The sequence below is a fragment of the Microtus ochrogaster genome, chromosome 21 (genome assembly GCF_000317375.1).
Source record: "Microtus ochrogaster isolate Prairie Vole_2 chromosome 21, MicOch1.0, whole genome shotgun sequence".
NCBI lineage: Eukaryota > Metazoa > Chordata > Mammalia > Rodentia > Cricetidae > Microtus > Microtus ochrogaster.
The window spans coordinates 9844840-9865611 of record NC_022022.1 but is presented as its reverse complement, the minus strand read 5'-3'; the positions used below and the strand labels follow the sequence as shown (position 1 = coordinate 9865611).

Below are 20772 nucleotides of genomic sequence, written 5' to 3'. Positions count from 1 at the left end.
AAGGGGGTGTGCACAGTGTAGTGTGGTAGTGCACACTCACAGCATTGCTGGAACTGTATTGTGGGTGTGCACAGGGTAGTATGGTAGTGCACACTCACAGCATTGCTGGAACTGGACTATGGGTGTGCACAGTGCAGTATGGTAGTGCACACACACAGCATTGCTGGAATTGTACTGTGGGTGTGAACAGTGAAGTGTGGTAGAGCATACACACAGCATTGCTGGAACTGTACTGTGTGTGTGCAAGGGCAGAATGGTAGTGCACACACAGCATTGCTGGAACTGTACTGTGGGTGTGAACAGTGAAGTGTGGTAGTGTACATTCACAGCATTGCTGGAACTGGACTATGGGTGTGCACAGGGTAGTATGGTAGTGCACACTCACAGCATTGCTGGAACTGTATTGTGGGTGTGCACAGGGTAGTATGATGGTAGTGCACGCACACACAGCATTGCTGGAACTGGACTATGGGTGTGCACAGGGTAGTATGGTAGTGCGCGTGCACACAGCATTGCTGGAACTGGACTATTTTTTTCTTAGTTGTAGTCATCTTTGCATGCGCCTAACTTCTAAGTTAAACTTTACCATAGGCAAGAAGATACCTATCAGGAAAAACATACTATAAAGACGTCACATATCTGTGACCCCAGCACTCAGGAGGCAAGGCCCATGAATTGCCAAGTGAAAAGGAGAGCCTGGGCCTGCATCAAACACACATTCTAATAGACAGACGCAGGAGCTGTAGCCTGGCTTCTTGCCACTTCTGAGACTTGCCTCCTGGGCTCAGCACTTCTCAGCCCAGGTGTCACTCAGCTGGGACCCTCAGGCCAGGCCTGGGACTGGTAACTCTGTTCTGGGAAGGCGCTTGACAGGATCCTGCACAGGGCAGCCAGCAGCATCCTTCACTCCCACCTGATGCCAAGAGGACATCATGCGGCTGTAGCTCAGACTGCCTCACACAAATGAGCAAGTGCCAGTGGGCAACTTGGCCTCTGGGGGTCTCCTCCTGGGTGCAGGCTGGAGAGAGTGCCCGTACTCACTTCACACGGTGACTGAGGACTAAGTCAGCTAACACACACAAAGGGCTTTAAGCAGTCCCCCCACCCAGCAAGTGTTCCATAAGCCATCGTCCTTATTGACTCTCCCACACCCCAAGGGTTTCTTTATCTTCACATTTGTATAAACGAGAAACTGAAGCTTCGAGAAATAGTTATCAGCCCCGGCTCGCATGCGCAGTAGGGGCAAAGCTGGAACTTACACCTCGAGCTCCTCGCAACCATTCCCATCTTCCCTTTCTTCTAGTTTTCCCTGAGAAGCATCAGGCTAGAGCCCATGCTCAGCTTCCCTTACACCCTCACAGGAAAGGTATCTGGAAAGACGGGACCCCAAGGCCGTCCCTTCTTAGGGTTTTTCCCTGGGACCGCAGAACCAAGTATACACAAGGGACATACTTGCAGTAACGTGTGCAAATGTGCTATTAATTAAAGCAGGTATTTAAAACTCGTCGTCACTGTGCCCTAGCCATGGAGGGGTTCTTCTGAGTCTGGCTTTAACTAGTCAGGTGTGAACTAGCCGAACCGACTCGGTGTGACTTCGCTGTTGTAACTGAGAACGAGAGTTGTAATGCATCCATTTCACGGGCTAAGCAGCAGGTGCGCTCTGGGACTGTTCTTCTTCCAGCCTGGGACATTCCCCAGTTCTACAGAGGGACAGAGCCGCCACCCTTGGCCCAGGGTGGGTGGTGCCTGGGAAGACCATGATGGCTATGGAGATTTGTTAAAGCACTAGCACTCTCTGCTGATCAGGAGGCTCTTTCAACTCTCAAATGCTTTCTCCGTCTTTAAATGTTATTTTGATATATTCGTGTGGTTTTGCTGGATTTTATTATAGTCATTTTTTTTTCTGAGACTTTCAATCTCCCTGGTTTTTATGTGGTGAATTTGTTAATTGTATTGTTTGATTAGCCTGGGTATCCCGAAACTACTGCCTGGTTAATTCTCAAGCAGCCCTTCCTTCCTGTAGCCGTGTGTGGAGCTGGCTGCAGGGACTAAGAAGGACTCTTGGCAGCATGGGTATTCTTGAAGTGTCAGTGCCCTTTAGCTGTCCAGGAGGAGAGGCCGAGAGCCTTTCTCTGGCAATGGCAAAGGACTAGAATGCCACGCGCCCTGTGCCAGGTGACCAGTAGGTCATGGAATACAGATAAAATAAGAAATGACTTCAGCGGGGGCCCCAAACTCACATCAAGAACTTTCTGAGAAAAGAAAACAAAACTACCTGTTGATGAATGCACAGCCCAGAAAGGCACACATCCACAGTCTAAAGTCGACCTAGCCGCTCTCCCCCTGGGCAAGGTCAAAGGACCTGGCTTCTCTGGGATCCAGGGCAGAGTGTGGAGAAAAGCATGGGGGACTTGGCACTGAATGAATTCACAAGAAATCCCTCAGTTCCCTTAAGCCAAGGGCTAACAACAGCTGGAACATTTTGAAAACGGTCAGATGGGACACGAGCCCCTGACACATCAGGACATGTGAAGAAAGACCTTTAACTCAGTTGCCTGGAGCGTGGCCTCTGGGGCCTATCTTGCTGCCCTGCTCTGATTCTGCAAGTCTGCATGAACGAGCCCCTGCTCTTTGTCCTCAGCAATGCTCACCCAGCTCCCTGGATAAAGGGGAGTCAGTGTGCAACCCCCCTCACTCCCTTCCACCTTAAGAGTCTGTCCACTTCTGCAGAAAGAACGGAACAAAACAAAACGCAAAACAAACCTCTTCATCTACGTGAGACCTCTGGATGTATTCTCCATGCCCTTGTTCCCACATCCCTGTGAAATGCCACACGGGCTCTCGTGCTCACTCAGACAGGTGGCTGCTGGCCTACTCACACTCACCTCCAAGACTATCTCCTTCAGCTGGAACTGCTTCTGTGCCACCTTGTCTGACGACACCGGCTCGTGGTAATAGAGACACAGCACCTCGTACTTCTTCAACATCTGCTTGAAGCTCTTCTCGGAAAGGCTGACCACTCGGTCCTTCCCATCGTACGTGGGGAAGTTCAGCCCCTCTTCTGCCCTGCTGAAGGACAGCAGATAAACCCCCACCAGGAGCAGGAGAGTTCTCTTCATTGGGGAAAAGTCTTGTTTCTCTCTCCAGAGACTCAAAATCATGGGAGATGGGATGGAAGGCTCCTGGAGGTTTTGCTGAGCCCAGCACAGAGGAAAGAGGCTGATCTCACCTCCTTGGGTCCTGCAGCTGTGTAGTCTTGGGCTCAGGACAGTCTGTGGAGGCTTAACACACACATGCGCAAAGAGAAAGAGCCGGGCAGGAGGCTGGGAGGCCAAGCCCTAGATACCTTGCATAGCTCTCCCAGCCTCTGTCTCATTAAGAACTCCATTTTTAGGATGCAGTTGTTTCGGGCTAAAAATAAATCATGCAATGAATAATAATAAAATAAGTCAGATATGACACTGTTGAGGGATTTGTCCATACAGCGTTACAGTGTGTCAGTGGTGGAGGGGCAGCAGGTGGGGGGGGGCAAGAATAAAGGTACTGAATGCCAATGAAATAAGGAGGGCAAAGGCCAAAGAAGAGAAGAAAGCTCATGGGGGAGGGTGGGAGGATGAGGAAGAGAAAGCAAGAGATGGGGCCACTAAGAACATGGAGAAGTTAGGACATTAAAAATGCAACTTTTAGAGATAGTGTTGCTCAGTTCCAGGGCAACCATGCAGCCTGCACTGTCTCACTGAGGGAGCACACACGTGCGCACTCACACACATGCACACACACGCTCACACACACATGCACACACATATGCACACACACGCACACATGCACACACACATGCGCGTGCACACACACATGCACACGCGCACACACACATGCACGCGCACACACGCTCACACACACACACACACACACACACACACACACACACACACACACATACACACGCCTTTCTAGGTCCTCTTGGAATCCCAGTCCTGGCAACACCATGCCCACATGTCCTTGCCAGTCAGGGTCATAGAAGCATGCTTTCCTACTAACCCAGGACACAAAGGACCGTTCCTTTTCCTTTTCAGGTCCTGTGGCTGGGGGCTGCCAGAGGCGAGAGAACTGGTAATTATTTTAAAGTCACTTCAAAAAAGTTTTCTGGTCTCCGCGGGAACATTCATGATTTTTTCTGCCAAGGTCCTGCCATTTTCTTTCCCTTTCCCTCTCCCCTCCCTCACCGACCCCTCCACCTCACCCCCTCCACATCTCCACCTTCATTAACTTTTAAGGCATGGCTTTGCCCTGTTCTTCATCAGCAACAGGCTGTTCTGGGAGTTTATCCAAGTTGGGACAGATCAGAGTCGAAATCTCCACTCTGCCTTCTTAGTGGCTGGTAGACTCCAGAGCATCGTGCATCCTCCCCGAGGCTCAGATCCCCGCTGTTTAAAATGGGGAAGACTGCAACCGTAGTGTTTAGAACACAGACAGAAGAGTCTGGCACAAAGCAAGCCCTAGAAAAGCAGCCATTGTACGTGATTCCTTCTCACTGGAGTGGGTGGAACGTGGCTTATTACAATAATTTCTCTACTTCTAATACTGTTTGTGAAGCTTATCTGGTCCGTTCTCACCATGCGCTCAGCTGGCCACTGTGCAGCTGGCCACTTGAGCTGATTGGGGTTGAGCGCTGGACCATTGAGGGTGGGTCTGGGATTCAGAGCCGTCAAAGACTCCGCATTGCGGAAGTAAGGGCTCTGGGCTGTGTGGCTTCTCGTTCAGCAGTCCCCCTACCCATACCCCTTCCATGGCTCTTTCTTCTGGTCAGATAATGGTTCTGTTATGCTCTTCAGAGGGGATAATGGTGCTTAGGAGTCTGGCCAATGTTTATCTTCTTTGCGCTAGAAAGCCAATCACCGGCACCTTTCCCAGCGGCTGGAAGACAAAGCTAATCCCAGTGCTGACTGTACTGAGGCCTTCTGTTGCCTCAGAAGCTCTGATGAGCCTCACTTTCATGTCCAGGAGACCAGGACTTTGGGGGAGCTCAGCACTGATAACCCTGACCCATTGTCCTTCCCAGGGGATCAGTCCTTCCCGGGGCACTGTCTCTGTGCTTTTTAAAGGGAGCGTTGTCAACAACAGTCCTTGGCAAGCCTGCGAGATTCCTCCTTCCTTAGAAAAGATTCTTCCTTCCTTGTCTTTTTGAGGTCAGCATTGCAAACTGTTCCCAGTTGTCTAAATCTCCCTGGGTTACCTTTATTTAGAAGTCGCTCTACTTTTCTCAGTAAGTAACTGTTTCTTTTCTTTCCCCTCGTTTTCATTTCTACCCCTGTCACTTTGAAACATTTAACATCAGAGTCTTTGCATTTTGCATTGACCTGTTATCAAACTTGGGTGTAATAAGCCGTGTCCCAAGTCAGACCAGCATCCATCTCAATAAAACAATTAAAAGCGTCAAATTAACAGAGCAGGAAACATCTATTCAATGCATGCACATTGGGAAAAGGAACAACGAAGTGCACTGACCTCTTCAAGTCTGTCTTTAGGGTTCTGAAGTGAGCCTGAAACTTAAAAGGGGGGGCCAAGAGCCAAGGATATACCATCTAAGCAGCCCCAGGGTACCTCCATTTAAAGGCATGACCTTTAAATGGGGATGAGAATGTATGTGTTTGAAAAGATAGAACAATCTAAACGAGAAAGGTAATGTTGACATGTATGCGGGCGTAGGCGTGTATGTGTGCAGGGGAACTGTGTGAAAATCTGTGGGAGGCGAGCTGCCTCTCAGGCTGTTGCCCTTCCTTCCTAGCAGAAAATTCCTGGGGAAATTCCCATTTTTGGGGGGGGGAGGCACTGTTTCACAGATGGAGAGCCACAGAATTTCTCTAGAATGTTTTCATTTCTGCCAAGTCCAATACAGACATGCAATGACAGAACTACAAGGGCAGAGAGAGAATTGTTTTGTTTTTTTAAAATTGACTTTAGACTTCAAGTCTGGCTTCTGGTTGGCTGCTCCAGTAAGAAGGTCCTGTCAACAGGGGACTCTGTGTGGGACCTGCCAGCCCACCCGAGGATGCAGTCTCTGACATACCTGTGATGCTGAGGATCCGTGTGTACCCTAGTGGGTGGAAGTGGGGAAGGAAAACTTGTGCCCACCCGTTAGGGAGGAGTACGTTTTCCTGGCTGGCAGTTTGCTGTGGCAGCCGTCTCTCCCCAGCCTTTGTTTTCCTGGGGTCGCTCTGGTTTCATTCCCCACCAGACTTATGGGTTTTTATGAACGTGGTGCTGTATCCACCTGTGTGCCTCAGATCAGCTGTCTCGGTCCTGATCAAACCAGTGTGGCCCACACTTCCAGGTCTGTGTGGGTCTGCTGGAACTGATGGGTTGTATATGCAATTCATGGACATTTTTCAGTTTCGCTGCATTTGTTTTTGAACAAGAAGGAGAAAACAAACAAACAAATACAGATCAATGTTCCTCGTCACAGTGTGATACAAGCCCTTTGTAAGTGGGTTTTTTTTCTGTCCCACCAGCCAGTTTCCAAAGAGACAAAGAGACTTAATTATAAATGCTCAGCCAATAGCCCAGGCTTATTACCAGCTAACGCTTACATTTTAAATTAACCCATATTTCTTACCTATGCTCTGCCACATGGCTCGGCACCTTTTCTCAGGATGGCAAGTTCTTCTCCTCTCTGAGTCTCCTCCTAAGTCTCTGACTCCTTCTCTTCTTCCTTGTACTCTCTTTTTGTCTGCACGTCCCGCCTGACGTCATCCTGTCCAGCTATTGGCCAGTCAGCTTCTTTATTAACCCAATCACCATGACATATATTCACAGAGTGTAAAGGGATAGTCGACAGCCCTTGGCTTTCTCGCAATTTCTACCTGTTGTCATTGTGAGCCAGCACATCTAGGATCCCCCAACCTTACCCCTTTCACCTTGTTCCTTGAAAGGTGGCAGATGATCTCAAGAGTGTGGTTCAGGTTAATCTGCACAGTAATTCAGTTCTCAAGTAAACTGGGACTCGAAGCCATGGAGTGTTCTTTACTGGTCAATCACACAGATTTTTCCAGAGCATCTCCTACATGTCATGTTTTTGGGTACAGGGTGTAGACACACTGTAAACCTGAATTCATGAATTTACATCTTGAGAGAGAGAGAGAGAGAGAGAGAGAGAGAGAGAGAGAGAGAGAGAGAGAATGCATGTGCACTTATATCATACAATATATCACATAGGGAACTATGCTCTCAAGAACAGTTAAGACAAAAGAAGAGACAATGGCAACATGCTAGTTGTTGGAAGAAAACAGCTGGGGGGAGGCAGAGGCAGGATTGCTGCAGTTTCAAGACCATCTTGGTCTACACAATGAGTTCCAGGCCAGGGGGACAGAAAGAGACTCTCTCTCTCACACACAAAATAAGGAAGTAAGAAAGGGAGGGAGGGAGGAAGGAGGGAAGGAAGGAAGGAAGAAAAGAAGAAAGAAAGAAAGTCCCTTTTGTTACTAGAGTGAGGGGCAGAGTCTGTGCCCAGGCAGCCCCAGAGGCCTATGGCTGGTCACTTGTCCTCAGCAGGCTGGTTAAGAGACATTAGTGAAAAGTGGAGAAAGGTTTACTCAATGTGGCCATACCAGAAGAGAAGTAAGAGGGTCTGGGAACTCCCTCGTGCATCTTTGGGGTTCTGACCTGTGGGGTTAAAAGGGAGGTCCAGAGCTGTGTGTAATTAAACAATCCTAGTCAAAGGGCGGTCCAGTTCACCGTGGACAGATGGATCCAGCAGCTCTTGTCTCCTGTCTCTCCTGACAAGTGATCTTGTCAGCGTGGTGGGAAATCTTCCTGGGAGACAAGTTATTACCCCTCAGGTAACATCGGAGCTTTAACCTTTCCCTCTGCCCAACCCCCAGCATGAGATTACTATGGAAATTCCAATGACTTTGGGTCCAGTGTCACATGGGTGTCTCTCTGGAATCTCTTCATTCCCTCAAGGGCAGTTACACAGTGAGCGTAGTCGCTGCCAGAGCAGAAAGCTGAAGTGTACGTGTGTGTTTGAGGAGGGGGCTGAAGTCTGGAAAAAAGAGCACAGGGGGCCCAGGGGCCAACCTCACTCTCCACCTGCAGGCTCTCTCCAGCTCGAGCGCCCTCCCCCCCCACTCCCTCCTCTCCCCCCCCCACCCTGTGTCAACAGTTACAGACTGTCCTATCCTTTCAAACACAGACGTTGTCATCTACATTTAAAAGTCACACCTACATGCAAAGGCATAGGTCAGCTCCCCTTCCCCCTCCTTGGCTCTCAGTTTCCAAGCTGTGAAAATTAGCATCAGACATAGCTCTCCCGTGGCCCTCTTCTGGCTCTAAAGTTTTCCTCTTAGTTGGGAGAGTTCCTGGATGTAGGACAGGCCTCGGGCTTCTCCGGGGCTGGACTTTAGGAGGGGCGGCCTGCATTCCTTCTGGAGGAGGGTTTAGAGGGCGCTGGACCCAGGACAAGCCCAAGCTTGCCTCTCTCCACGGGGAATTCCCACTGCCTCCAGAGCGCTCTTCTTTGACTAAAATACTCCACCCAGTGGACAAAGCCGAACATGGCATCTTTCTTTGTGTTTGCCTTAGGCGCGTCCTGGGGCGGCTCAGTGCCGCCCTAGGGGAGAGCAGGCAGACACTGGTGTCCAGATCCCGGGTTGCGGGGACTTTGCCTCACAGGGTTGGGAGCTGTCGAAGCCCTCCTTTTCCCAGAGCTCTGAATGTCAGGGGCTCCTTAGGAGCCTTTCCACCTCACCAGCATCTGGAAACTTCCGAACAGAATCAAGTACAAGCCCCAAGGCTCCACGAGCGTGACTCTGTTCCCTGTTTTTGACAAATGTCACTTCCTTGGGGAGGGTGTCAGCCTAGACTGGGGCTGCCATTCACTCCCCGACACGTGGCGCTTCTCCTTGGAAACACCCCTCCCTCGGGAGTTCCTATCTTCTTAGATGGGTCTGAAGGTTATTGGATCAGCAAACATCTGCTACCAGCATTCTCATAACTAGCCTGGGCCCGGAGCAGAGCTCAGTAATTCCGTATTAAAGAGCATTGGGGAGTCACTTTGGGCCAGGCCTTTTCAAAGGTACTGCAGGTTTATTCCTTTGAGCAACTCTAGGAAGATGGCAATTTTACTCCTCCCACTTCACAGGTGGACAAACTGAGGTCAGAGAAGTTAAGCACATTGCTTAAGGTCACATGGCTAGTACTGGTAGGACTGGGATTTGAGCCCGGCTGGGGAAGTCTTGTGCTTGTCTCCCACCACATGTAACCACCAGTTTTCTCTGAGGTCCCGTTTCACTTACAGAAGCCAAGAATTGCTAGCTGGATGTTCACACGGAGACGGCTCCATGGAAGAGACTCGGGTTTTTCACACTTAAGCAGATAAGCTCTCTGGTTGTTGAGAATACAGGAAGGAGGGAGAGGCTGTCCAATTAGAATTATTGCTGTGATGAATACCATGACCAAAAACAATTTAGGGACGAAAGGGCTTGTTTATTTCATTCACTTCTTCTTGCTTAATATAGTTCGTCATCTACAGCAGTCAGGACAGGAACTCAAGCAGGGCAGGAACTGGGAGGCAGGAGCTGAGGCAGAGGCCATGGAGGGGTGCTGCTTACTGGCTTGCTCCACCGTCCTTCTTAGAGAACGCAGGACCAGCAGCGCAGGAATGACACTGCCCACCATGAACTGGGCCTTCCCCTATCAATCACCAATTAAGACAATGCCCTCAACATTGGCCTGATCTTCCAGAGTCATTTTCTCCGTTGAGGCTCCCTCCTCTCAGGTGACTGTAGCTTGTGTCAAGATGACATAAAAGCAGCCAGCACAGAAACTAATGCTTCCAGGGCTCACTATGGGGGCAATTGCTGGACTCATTACACTTCCATACTCTTTTATTTTTAATTTTCTTCTATTTTATTTGAACTGAGTATCAAGTCTTCCATTTCACAGGTGAAGAAACGGAGGCTGAGCAAGGGCAGGTAATCGGCTTGTTGTCCTACAGCTGTGAGGAGCAGACCAGTCTGGTTGGGATGATGTCAGATTGGTCTGCACAAGGAGGGCGGCCTGCCCGGTCTCCTAGGGAGGGGGAAGCTCAACCTACATAGAATTTACAAGGCAGGGGAGAATAAGGGAAAATGGGTGTTTAAATAGGGGAAACAAGAAGCAAAGGAGGATGGAAGAAAGGATGGAAGAGAGGAAAAAGGAAGGAATTAAGGCAAGAAGGAAGGAAGGAACTGGATATAAAAGCGGTGGAAAAATAAACACAGGTGATTTTCAGTTATCACTGGAATGCTTGCCCAGTATTATTCTGTGGTTTCTGTTCTATTTTCTTCACGTCGTCTCTGTATTCTTTACTTATATTTTTAAATGCCTACACCCCTACCCTGGTAAGAGGTGATTTTGTCCAGGCTGGTCCTTAACGGGATCTCACCAGTCCTATAATATTTATTTTCATATCACTCATAATCACTGCAAACAGATTAAAGATGAGTTTCAATTTGCTGGTCTACAAATGATTAATTCCATTTCTATTTATTAAAATAACTGTGCAGAGAAAGGTGATTCTGTCAGATGTTTAGACAGCACATCGGCTAAGCAAACACATACACACACGAGATAGAAAGCTATTATTTTCTTTTAAAACTTATATTCTACATGTGGTGTTTGGACGAGAATGGCCCCCATGGGTTCATATATTCGAATTTGATTCCTTGTTGGTGGAACTCTTTTAGGAAGAATTGGGGGGTGTGGTCTTGTGGGAGGAGGAGAGTCACTGGGGTTAGCTTTGAGGTTCGGGAAGTTCATGTCGGTCTCGGTGTCATTCTCCCTGCCTGGTGCTTGTGGAGCAGCTGTGAGCTCTCGGGTGCTGCTCAAGCCGTGTCTGCTTGTCCCCCAGTCTCCCGCCATGATGGTCACAGACTCACCCTCTGAACCTGTGAGCAAGCCTCAGATCTTTTCCTCGTTGCCTTGGCCATGATGCCTTCTCACAACAACAGAAGAGTAGCATTGACACTGTAGTAAATAGTGAATATCTAAAGGATGAAATTTGACAGGCAGGCAGGATGGCTGAGTAGATAAAGGTACCTGTCACCCAGCCTGATGACCCCAGTTCAATCCCTGAAACCTACATGGCACAAGAAGAGAGCTAACTGGCTCCCACAAGTTGATCTCTGACCTCACACGTGTGCTATGGCACGCATGTACCCACACACATCAACACACACAGAGAAATAAATACATGTCGTGAAGGACAGAATTTGAGGTGTAGTGGTGCACACCTTTAATCCCAGTGTTCAGGAGGCAGAGGCAGGCAGATCTCTTAATCTGACTGAGTCCAGCCTGGTGTTCATAGTGAGTGCTGAGACAACTATGGCTACACAGAGAAACTATGTCAGAAAAAGATCAAGAGGGGCTGGCTGGAGAGATACTCAGTGGTTCAGTGGTTAACAGGGCTTGGTGTTCTTCCAGAGGAGCTGGGTTGGGCTCTCAGCAATAACGTGATGGCTAGAAGTCCCAGTGGACCTAATACTTTCTTCTTGCTTCCAGAAGAGAGCGTGCATAGATATACATGCAGGCAAAACACTCACACACATAAAATAATTAAGTCTTTTTAAAAATAGATATTAGAAGATCTTTGGATACTAGAAAGGCAACGGGATCAGTTACTACCAGACAGTGGGTATGAACAAAATTATTCACTGTCATTTAAAGAAAGAAATAGAAACAGACAGTTTATTAAACTGGAGAAGCATTCCTGGGGGTAGAAGGAAGAAGGGAAAAGCACATGGGTGGCCGGAGTCTCGGGACCTTTACAGGATTACACACGGCCACTTCTCCCAAGCTTGTGTGTCACAGGCTGTTCTCTTACACAGGCGTGTGTTTCATGGAGTCCAGGCGATACCTAAGTAGATTACTGCTGGGATTTTTGTGTGGTATTGTGCTAAATTAGTAAGTCCCTTTGGAAAGAAATAACACGGGCACACGAGTCTTCAGAAGGATGAAAAAGAGGTCCGACTCTCCACAGGTGTCTCCTTTAAATCCAGTGTTTTGTCGTTTCCACTCCACAGGCTTTCCTCTTTCGTTACATTTATCCAGACATAGTTCATAGATTTTAATCCCTTAGAATGATACATCTGTAAAAATCCAATTTCCATCTTTTTGTGATAGTATACAGAAATACAATTGGTGTTTGTATATCAATTTTATATTCTCCAAACTTTAATTCACTTGTTTTAGACAGTCTTTATGGACTCCACTAGCCTGTCTCCACAAACAGTCAGAGCATTTGTATACACAGAGCCTCGCGTCTCTTCCCTGGAGGCTTATGGCGCTCTTTGTTCTATTTTTCTCACTTACCACATGGACTGGAGCCCCCAGGTTGATGCTGAGGAGACACAGAAAAGAGAATATTGGCGGCCTAGCCTTGTCCTCATCTCAGGAGAAGCGGTCCATCCTGTTAAGTGTGGCAGTAACTACAGATCTTGTTTTAATAAAATATGCTCTTTATTAGCTTGAGTTCAGTCTTTTCCCAATTGGATACAGTTTTTAATCAGTAATAGGTATTGAATTTTGTCCAATAATTCTTCTGTGTAGACTGAGTTGATTCAAACATTTTTTTCTTTGTTAGTTGTTTAGTTAGCAAACTGATTGACTTACAGAAAGAAGGTAGATAAACTTGGATTCCTCCATCTCTCTATTGTTATATTCCATCCACTAAAGTTCTATACATTCGCCTTTGAGGAGCACCACCCTGAGATATTCTGAGGAGCCGCTGACATCAACACGCTCTCCCAAGAGGACTTTCACGTTCTAGCCATGGAAGCCCACTAGTGAACAACTCTTTCACTTTTAGTTACTATTATTGTCACTTTAGCTCTCTGATGAGGTGCATTCATGGAAGTGCAGATGCCTGGGAATGCCAGAGGCATCAGATCCTTCTGAGCTGGAGTTAGAGGTGGCGGCTGTGAGCCATCCAACGTGGGTGCTGGGAACAAGATTCTAGTCCATTGCAAGAGCAGTATGTATTCTTAACCGCTGATCCCTCTCTCCTGTCCATTAGTATTTTTTAAAAGATTTACAAATTTTGCTTTTGTCTCTGAAAAACATTTTTTTTTCTGGGTAAGCCAGCAGTGCTGAAGTGGACAGTTTTGGCTCAGTGGCTGTGTTCTTTCTGCGTTCTCAAAGTTGTTCGCTAGTCTTTTCCCTTCAACGACTCTGTTGTTGCCAGTGAGCACATTTTCCACCTTGGGCATTTTGGTTTTCATCTCTAAAAGTCTAACCCCCTGGCTGGTTCTGTGTGATCTCTGCTTGAAGACCCCTCCTGTCTAGTCCTTAAGGTCATTCTTTCCTCATCTCAAAGAGTTTCCTTTAAAACCAGCACGTAGGCTTCATTCAGGACTTGGCTCAGTGTTTGACAGTGAACCTCAGTGTACCTTCAAGCATGTCTCAAGTAGCAATCATCTCCCTTTATTTACTTCTTTAGACTTATGTATTTTATTTATGTGAGTGTTTGCCTACATGTATGTCTGGGCTACCATGTGCATGCATGGTGTCTGGTAAGAGTCAGTAGAAAGCTTTAGATTCCCTGGAACCGGAGTTACAGATAGTTGTGAGCCATATGAGTCCTGGGAACTGAATCTGGGTCCTCTGCAAGAGCAGCGAGCGTTCTGAACTGCTGAGCCCTCTCTCTAGGCCTGGTAGTAATTGGTTTTGATAGTCTATGAACTTGTAAACTGCAACCTCCTCTTCTTAGACCCTCAGTTTCATCTCAACATAAAAATTCTCCCTCTCTCATCCACTTCCCAGAAGCTCTCTTCAGGAAAATGTGGAGATCACAGACCAACTTATTGGAGTTGGTTCTTTCCCTGAACCATGTAGGTCCTGGGGATTCACATCCTCAGGGTTGACAGTAAGTATCTGTATCCTCTAAATCATCCCGCGAATCCTGGATGGAGGGAGCTTTAAACACTGTTGTAGCAGGTATTTAATTTTGTTAGTTTGTTTTTGCAGGGTGTCTTTCGGATAGGAAGATACATTTTTTCCTGTTGCTCTATCTGGGCTAAAAGCAGAAGTGTTAGAAATAGGAATTCAGCCATAGTCCACTGTGACTACTGTAATTATAAAGTATTATAAAAAGACGGTTTATAAGCACAGAAACGTGCTTTTCATGGCTCGAAAGGCTTAGAGCTCCCAGATCAGGGCGCCAGCAGACTTAGTGTCCCCTGAGGTCCTATCTCATGTTTCATAGAAGATGCCTTCTTACTGTGACCACACATGACAGAAAGGCTGAGGGACCTCCCTGCAGCCCCTTTTATAAAGACAATAATCTCACTCAAGACGGCTATAGATCTAATTGATCCCTCCAAGCTCCTCCCCTAGTCTCACAACATTGAGGATGAGGAGTTCAGCATGCTATCATTCTGGCTGGCTGCAATTATTTTAAAGAGTTTAGGTTTTTGTCTTTGCTGTTACTTTGTGTTGGATTTGTTTGTTAGCTTTTGGTTTTGGCTCTTTTTTTGTCTATTTCTAAGCAATTAGAAAAACTAGAGGCATTTAAATGAGATTGTATTAAGATTCAGGTAGCAAGACCCTAGTGCAAAATAGCTTTGGGTAACCAGAAGGGGGTGCTGCAGGCCGCGGTGTCTTAGTTACCTTTCTACTGCTGTGAGAAACGCCATGACTGAGGTGGCTACAGAAAGAAGGGCTTACTTGGTTTATGTTCTTGAGGGATAAAAGTCCACCGTGCCAGGGAGTCATGGTAACCAGATGCAGGGAGCTGAGAGCTTGCATTTCAACCACAATTGTGAGCACGAAGGAAAGAAAAGGAGCAGAAAGAGGAACAAGACCATAAACACTCAAAGATCGCCAACTGCTATGCTTCCTACATACAGCAAGACCGTGAAGAGACACAACCAACTCCATTTCGTGCTGGACCCCAAGGTAGTTAAGCTTCCATTTACCAGAAGGGCAACATTCCGTTCAAGAAAACAGAAAGTACAGCCTGGAGCTGTACCAAAGGGCCTCAGCTCAAGGACAACCTATCAGAAAGCTTTAGCTCAGCCGCTAAGAAGAAAGTCCGCTAGACTGGAGCCAATCAGAGAGTCACCTGCACTCCTTGCGTCCATAACCGTAAATTTGTGGGTTTTACTTTATAAACTCTGCCTAAGAATGGTGGGGTACCTCCTCTGGCCCCTGCTGCGTTGGTGTGCAAGACGAGGTCCCTATTGCGATTTGCAGAATTAAACCTTGATTTTGCATCTCGGTGAGTCTGTGTCTCTGGTGGTCTTCTTAGTGTCTCTGGGACTTGGGCACAACAACCCCTCCTCCTAAGCCTTCCCAAACAGTGCCACCCACTGGGGACCAACGTTCAAATACCTGAACTGATGGGGACATTGCTCATTCAAACAATGATTCGTCTCAACCCCACCACCAGATGTTTTCCATTTTCATCTCTCTGATTTGCGTTCTTTTGTCTCAAACCATCATAGTATTGACTACTGACTGTATCTGGTTGTTGAATAGTGAGTGGACAATTTCCTGGCTCTGCATCCAATTCCAACGTCTAGAAGAGACTGCAGTGATTTTCTTCCTAGAGGCCACAGCATCATCCTCTCCAATCTCATAATCCAAATCTCTGTCTCCCTAAAAGCTCATCCCGAATCACTCAGATGCTGGTGCGGTGAATCCCTCCAAAGCCTGGGACGACCACAGAAGAGACGAACACCCATTGACGACACCCATCCTTGCCGAAAGTGAGAGGCTGTGGGGCAGTGTACTAGCTACTTTTCTTGTTGCTACACCTACAAGCTAGACAAGGGTCAACTCAGGGAGGAAAGGTGTATTTTGGCTCACAGTTTGAGAGTGTATTGTGGCAGGGAAGGCATGGTGGCAGGAGCTTGAGGCAGCTGGTGACATTTCATCTTCAGCCAGAAAGGGGAGAGAGAGAGAATGAGAGAGAGAGAGAGAGAGAGAGAGAGAGAGAGAGAGAGAGAGAGAGAGAGAGAGGCTGGTGCTCAGCTCGGCTCCTCTTTATTCAATGTGGGATCCTAGCTCATAAGACAGTTACTCCCAAATTCAGGGTGGGTCTTTCCCCTCAGTTAAACATCTCTGAAAAGTCCTTCATAGTCACACCTACAGATGTGTCTTCTGGTTGATTCTAAATCTCATCAAGTTCAGCCCTCAAAATTGCCACCGCAGAGAGCAATCTCAAGGTCCGTCTAGGTAGGCATTAGGCTATTTGTAAACACCCTGGACAAATAACCAAAGACAGATATGAGCTGTTTCTCCAGTCCTAAAACACAAAAAGTCAGCTTCACTCGAATGACGACAGTACTTCCTAACTAACTCCGCTGAGATAGTTCAGAGACATTTAGATGTGTAATTTGGGATTTGAGTCCAATACATCAAACTGGCGGGGGCTCTCGAGTCTACCTTGCCTAACCCAGGATTAACTTTCTAGTATGCTTTCTCTTTCCTCGTGCTAGACAACCTAGCGAAGGCTAAGAATCATGACAACTGAAAGTCCTGCAGCGGTCCAAACCACGATGGCAACTGAGTGACAGCCTGAATGCCTGAGACAGGAGCTGGCCCAGCTGATCCTCCTAAAGCCCACACAGGCTCCTGAGAGACTGAAAACTCCCAGTGGTTTTATTTTGAGCGACAGGACATTTCAGTTATTGTATGGATACTTATTTTTTTTTTTAAGACAGAAGAAGAAACCTTAGTGCTACTAACACGAGCCCGTAGAATACCGCCACCTCTCCCTTCAGCTGAAAAAGGGCTGAAATTGGTGCTTTGTAGAGCTCATCCTGTATCCATCCAGGGCGGTGCTGAGCCCTCCACAGCCATGGACGAACGTGATGCCCGGCAGCTGCACTCATCTCCATTATGGACAAAGAACCTGAGCTGCAGAGACAGGATTCCTTTGTCCAGCGTCATGCATAATAAAGGATGAAGCTGGGACCTGAGCAGCTGGGGCTCTGACTGGAGCATGTGTAATGAACCACACTTAGTACGCCTCTGCTAAGTGCTTGAGGGGAAAAAAACATATAAACAATGCCTTGTGGCTGTACAGACATAAATAAACTGGTGTACGTGTTGGATTTTTACTGTAGCTCTCTCCGCATTTCTCAAGCTCTAGTCCTGGGAGTTCCTACAAATGCTGCCACATCTGAAGTTAAAGCCAGAAGGCTCCACCGCGCCTCTTACCTGGGAGCAGTTTCGCCCCCCTCCTTCCCTTGGATACCTTCAGCGATGTCTGTAAACCCTGTTGATTGTCTTAACTCCAGAGGTGAGCTGGCAGAAGAGCTACTGGCGTGGGTCAATGTAGGGGTTCAGTGAATGGTCTACGAAGCACAGGGAGGAATCATCTGGCCCCAAAAACGTCACTGGAAATGTTCTAGGCTAGACTAAAGCAGAGCTCAGAGTCTGTTCCCCAAGGTTCGCTCTCTGTGGGCACTGCCCAGGGCTTTGGTAAATACTCAAGTAGCAGGGACCTCATTCCTGCTCACAGAGCCTGGATAAGAAGCACACTTCACTCTTGACCATGCGTCTGCATCTCCATCCCAGCTGTGTGGCCAGTTGCTGTCTGCTTGCCCGATGGGCTGTGGGTTAAGTATAGCCCTGGAAGAATACTATCCTTAGCTATTCCCGGAGAAGTACACTTACTTCTTTCGTCTTTCCCTTCTAGTGTGGCCCTTGATACCTATTTCTGCTTTCCTATGGTAGCAGACTCCCAGCCCCGTCTCCAAATTCCCTCATCATTATCCTCAGTAGACAACCAGGCTGATGGAGCCAAAGTCCGCAAACTTTTTTGAGTCTGCTCTGTGATCTGGTTTCCAAGTGTACAGGGACATGCACACACATAACCAAATGTGTCATGAGGCAAGTCTTTCTGGTGTTTCCGGACATGGGGCATGGCCTCTGACACCTGTGAGCTCTTAATACCGCCCCCACACTTGAGGATCTCAGCAAGGCTCTAAGAATAGCCACTGTGATCTTGCAACGTGTGGCCAGGGTTCAGAATATCCAGAAACATTCCTTGGCCCCTCCTTGGGAGGGCAACGGGACTGCTAATCTTCCCTGTGACTCATAAGGAAAGCCAGCTTCCAAAGTGATCAGATAGGAGCGCTTGGCGAAGGGGCCTTGAGTCCCACATGCCTACTTCACCTGTTTGTGGACCCAGCGAATTCCTCCGCAGTAGCTAATCTTACTCTCACTCCAGTTTCTAGGTGAGACTCCTTAAACTCAGAAGTTAAGTGATTTCCCTAAGGTGACCCAGGTAACCGCCCTGTGACCCAGGTCTACACATTACAAGTGTCCCGGCCTTTGCTGGGGCATCGATCTTGTTAATCATGGCAGTGTCTTAAAGCACTGTTGATGGTCTTAGCTGAGGAGGGGAGGTGACGGAGGCGCTACTGGAACAGGTCATATGACAACTGAAGTACCAAGTGACACATCCTCACTAGCAAAACTAAATAGAACTTCTCGACATGATAAGTAACATACCTGGAAATACAAAACCGATTTGACAATGGTGGGGAACAATGAGACACAAGGATGAACAATGAAAAACTCTTCTAAAATAGAAAAGAAAGGAAAGCTGGGAGAAGAAAGGAAGGAAAGGGAAGGGAAGAGGAAAGAAGGAAGGAGAAGAAAGAAGGAAGTTAAGAAAGGAAGACAAGAGAGGAAAGGACAGACAGACAGACAGACCAATATCTGTTAATCTGTGAGACACAGTCAAGTAACTTGGACATATATATTGGACATATATATTGGAGTCTTTGAAGGAGCAGAGAAAGAGGAGGCTGGATACAATGTTTAAAGCAATAAATGGCTGGACAATTTCCAAGCGTGATTGAGTGATTGAGACCTTGAGTCCACAGAGCCATACGTTTTAACAAACCTCACCAGGGAAAGGGGCAAAGCAAATAGATGAGGCCAACAAGAAACCTCTGGAAAGAGGTAATAGTAGGAAGAAAGCCAGAGAAGGTGATGTGTAAAGAAACAAATCAAGTGCATCTAGCTAGGAACCACGCAAACCAGTGGTGTGGTGGCAGAGGAGAGTCATGGCAGCATCTTTCTTGCCTGTGAAGAGACGGTTGGGTTGAAAGAGCTGGCAGTAGTAGGTACCAGTGCGAACCCCATCAATGTCTGTAGGGTCCACATCTACGAACACTGCCCAGGGCACACGTAGCCAGTGCCTGCCTCTCTGAGAAAGGTGTCGAAGGCGTCATCTTTTCCTCCAGTGGCTTTGGCACACCAGGCTAGGCACCGTGATCCAGGCAGTAAACTCCTGATGCGCTCACTGAGAGGTCGCTGCTTCACAGCTGGGGAGCAGATGGCAGAGGAGAGAGCAGAGAAGTTGCTGCTTCTTACAGCGCAGCTCTTAGGCAGGCAGTGTAAGGGGTTGGCTGTTTGCAACTTTTATTGAACATCACACTAGAGATCTATCCAGCGAAATATGGCAAGAAAAAGAAATATTGCAGATGACATGATATGTAACGTTTTGAGGTTTTAACTAGATGTGGGGGGGGGGGTCAGAAGAAACTCTCCTCTTTTCTGATTCTTAAAGACCAGTAGTTTAGGGCAGACACTAGCTACTTCAGGGGACCCCCTGGGACCCACACTCAATAAAAATAGAGAGGAAGACAGAAATTTGGAATCTTACTCCAACCATCTTTAGATCAGCAACCCCGTGTCCTTCCTTTTTGGGGTTGAATATGTAAGCCAGTAAGTTCTTACATTCCTTCCCTCTCTCCCTCTCCCTCCCTCCCTCCCTCCCTCCTTCCTTCCTTCCTTCTACATTCTCAAGCAAGGTCACTTCTTTCTTGTGCCTTGCCACCAAAGATTTGTGATCAAACTCCACGTCAGGAATTTAAGGTCTGTTCAAATACTACCTTCCCTCCCCTGCAAACCTGGATTTGAATTTAAAAGAGCAAGCAAAGTGCAAAAGACCTAAGCCTTTTCTGCAGTTGGATGTCCTACTGGGGGAGTGGGGTGGGGGAGAGAGTACAGCTTCGGTCTTTTCCAGTGAGGACAGCATTCTTTCAGGTGAGGTAGCGGCTGGTCCAACAGCAAGAGGGACCCAGGTGTTCCAAGATGAAGTCGTCGGTGTGCGGATCTCGGGGGTGTCGGGGCTGCTGGGCTGGGCCCTCCCATGGGTGGGGCGGCCCATGTTGAGTGGTGCCCATGGCGAGGAGGATTCAGCTCGCATGTGGAAGGCCCTCACCTACTTCGTGGAGCTGCCCGGGGTGGGAGTGAGCATGCTCAACGTCTTCCTGAAGTCGCAGCACAGAGAGCACCCAAGTTTGCCTCCTACCCTCATCTCCACATCAGGACCAAGCCCTTGCCCTGGGGAGATGGTAACCATACCCTCTGCCACAACCCTCAGTGTGAACCCACTTCAGACTGGCTATGAAGATGAGTAAAGAGAACCTGGACCTTCCCCCAGGCAGCAAGGGACCACAGCACTGGTTTGGACCATTACTCTTTGTGGACCATGAAAGCGCATGGGGCGCTAAGCTCATCTTTCTTGTATCCTACAGTGACCATTACACTGATCCTCCATCCCTTTGCTTATAAGAGGAGATGGCCTAAATAAATAACTTAGTTACCTTGTTCATGAAAAAAAAAAAGAGGGACCCAGGAGGGCATCTAGATCAAAGGTTCCTTAGGATTTGCAAGCTGAGTTTTTAGAGCTGTTGTCTTTGGCAGACATGTCCCTCGGGATTGGTCAGGAGCGGGCCCGGAAGTGCCATGCTCCCTGCTTTGGGGATGCCAGTC

General features: G+C 47.9%; 1 protein-coding gene and 1 pseudogene across 2 annotated transcripts in view; one reads left to right on the top strand and one right to left on the bottom strand.

The window, feature by feature from the left end:
• The window catches only part of Casq2 (calsequestrin 2), a 60531-nt gene extending 57238 nt beyond the window's left edge, over nt 1-3293 (bottom strand). For both annotated transcript variants that reach the window (XM_013349869.1, XM_005357112.2), the window contains exon 1: nt 2886-3293. In XM_013349869.1, the coding sequence (XP_013205323.1) occupies nt 2886-3161 (276 nt within the window). In that variant the 5' untranslated portion in view covers nt 3162-3293. The remainder of the gene's footprint in view (nt 1-2885) is intronic.
• An 11461-nt stretch (nt 3294-14754) lies between these two features.
• On the top strand, nt 14755-20417 carry LOC101998605 (annotated as a pseudogene).
• The last annotated feature ends 355 nt before the right edge of the window (nt 20418-20772 follow it).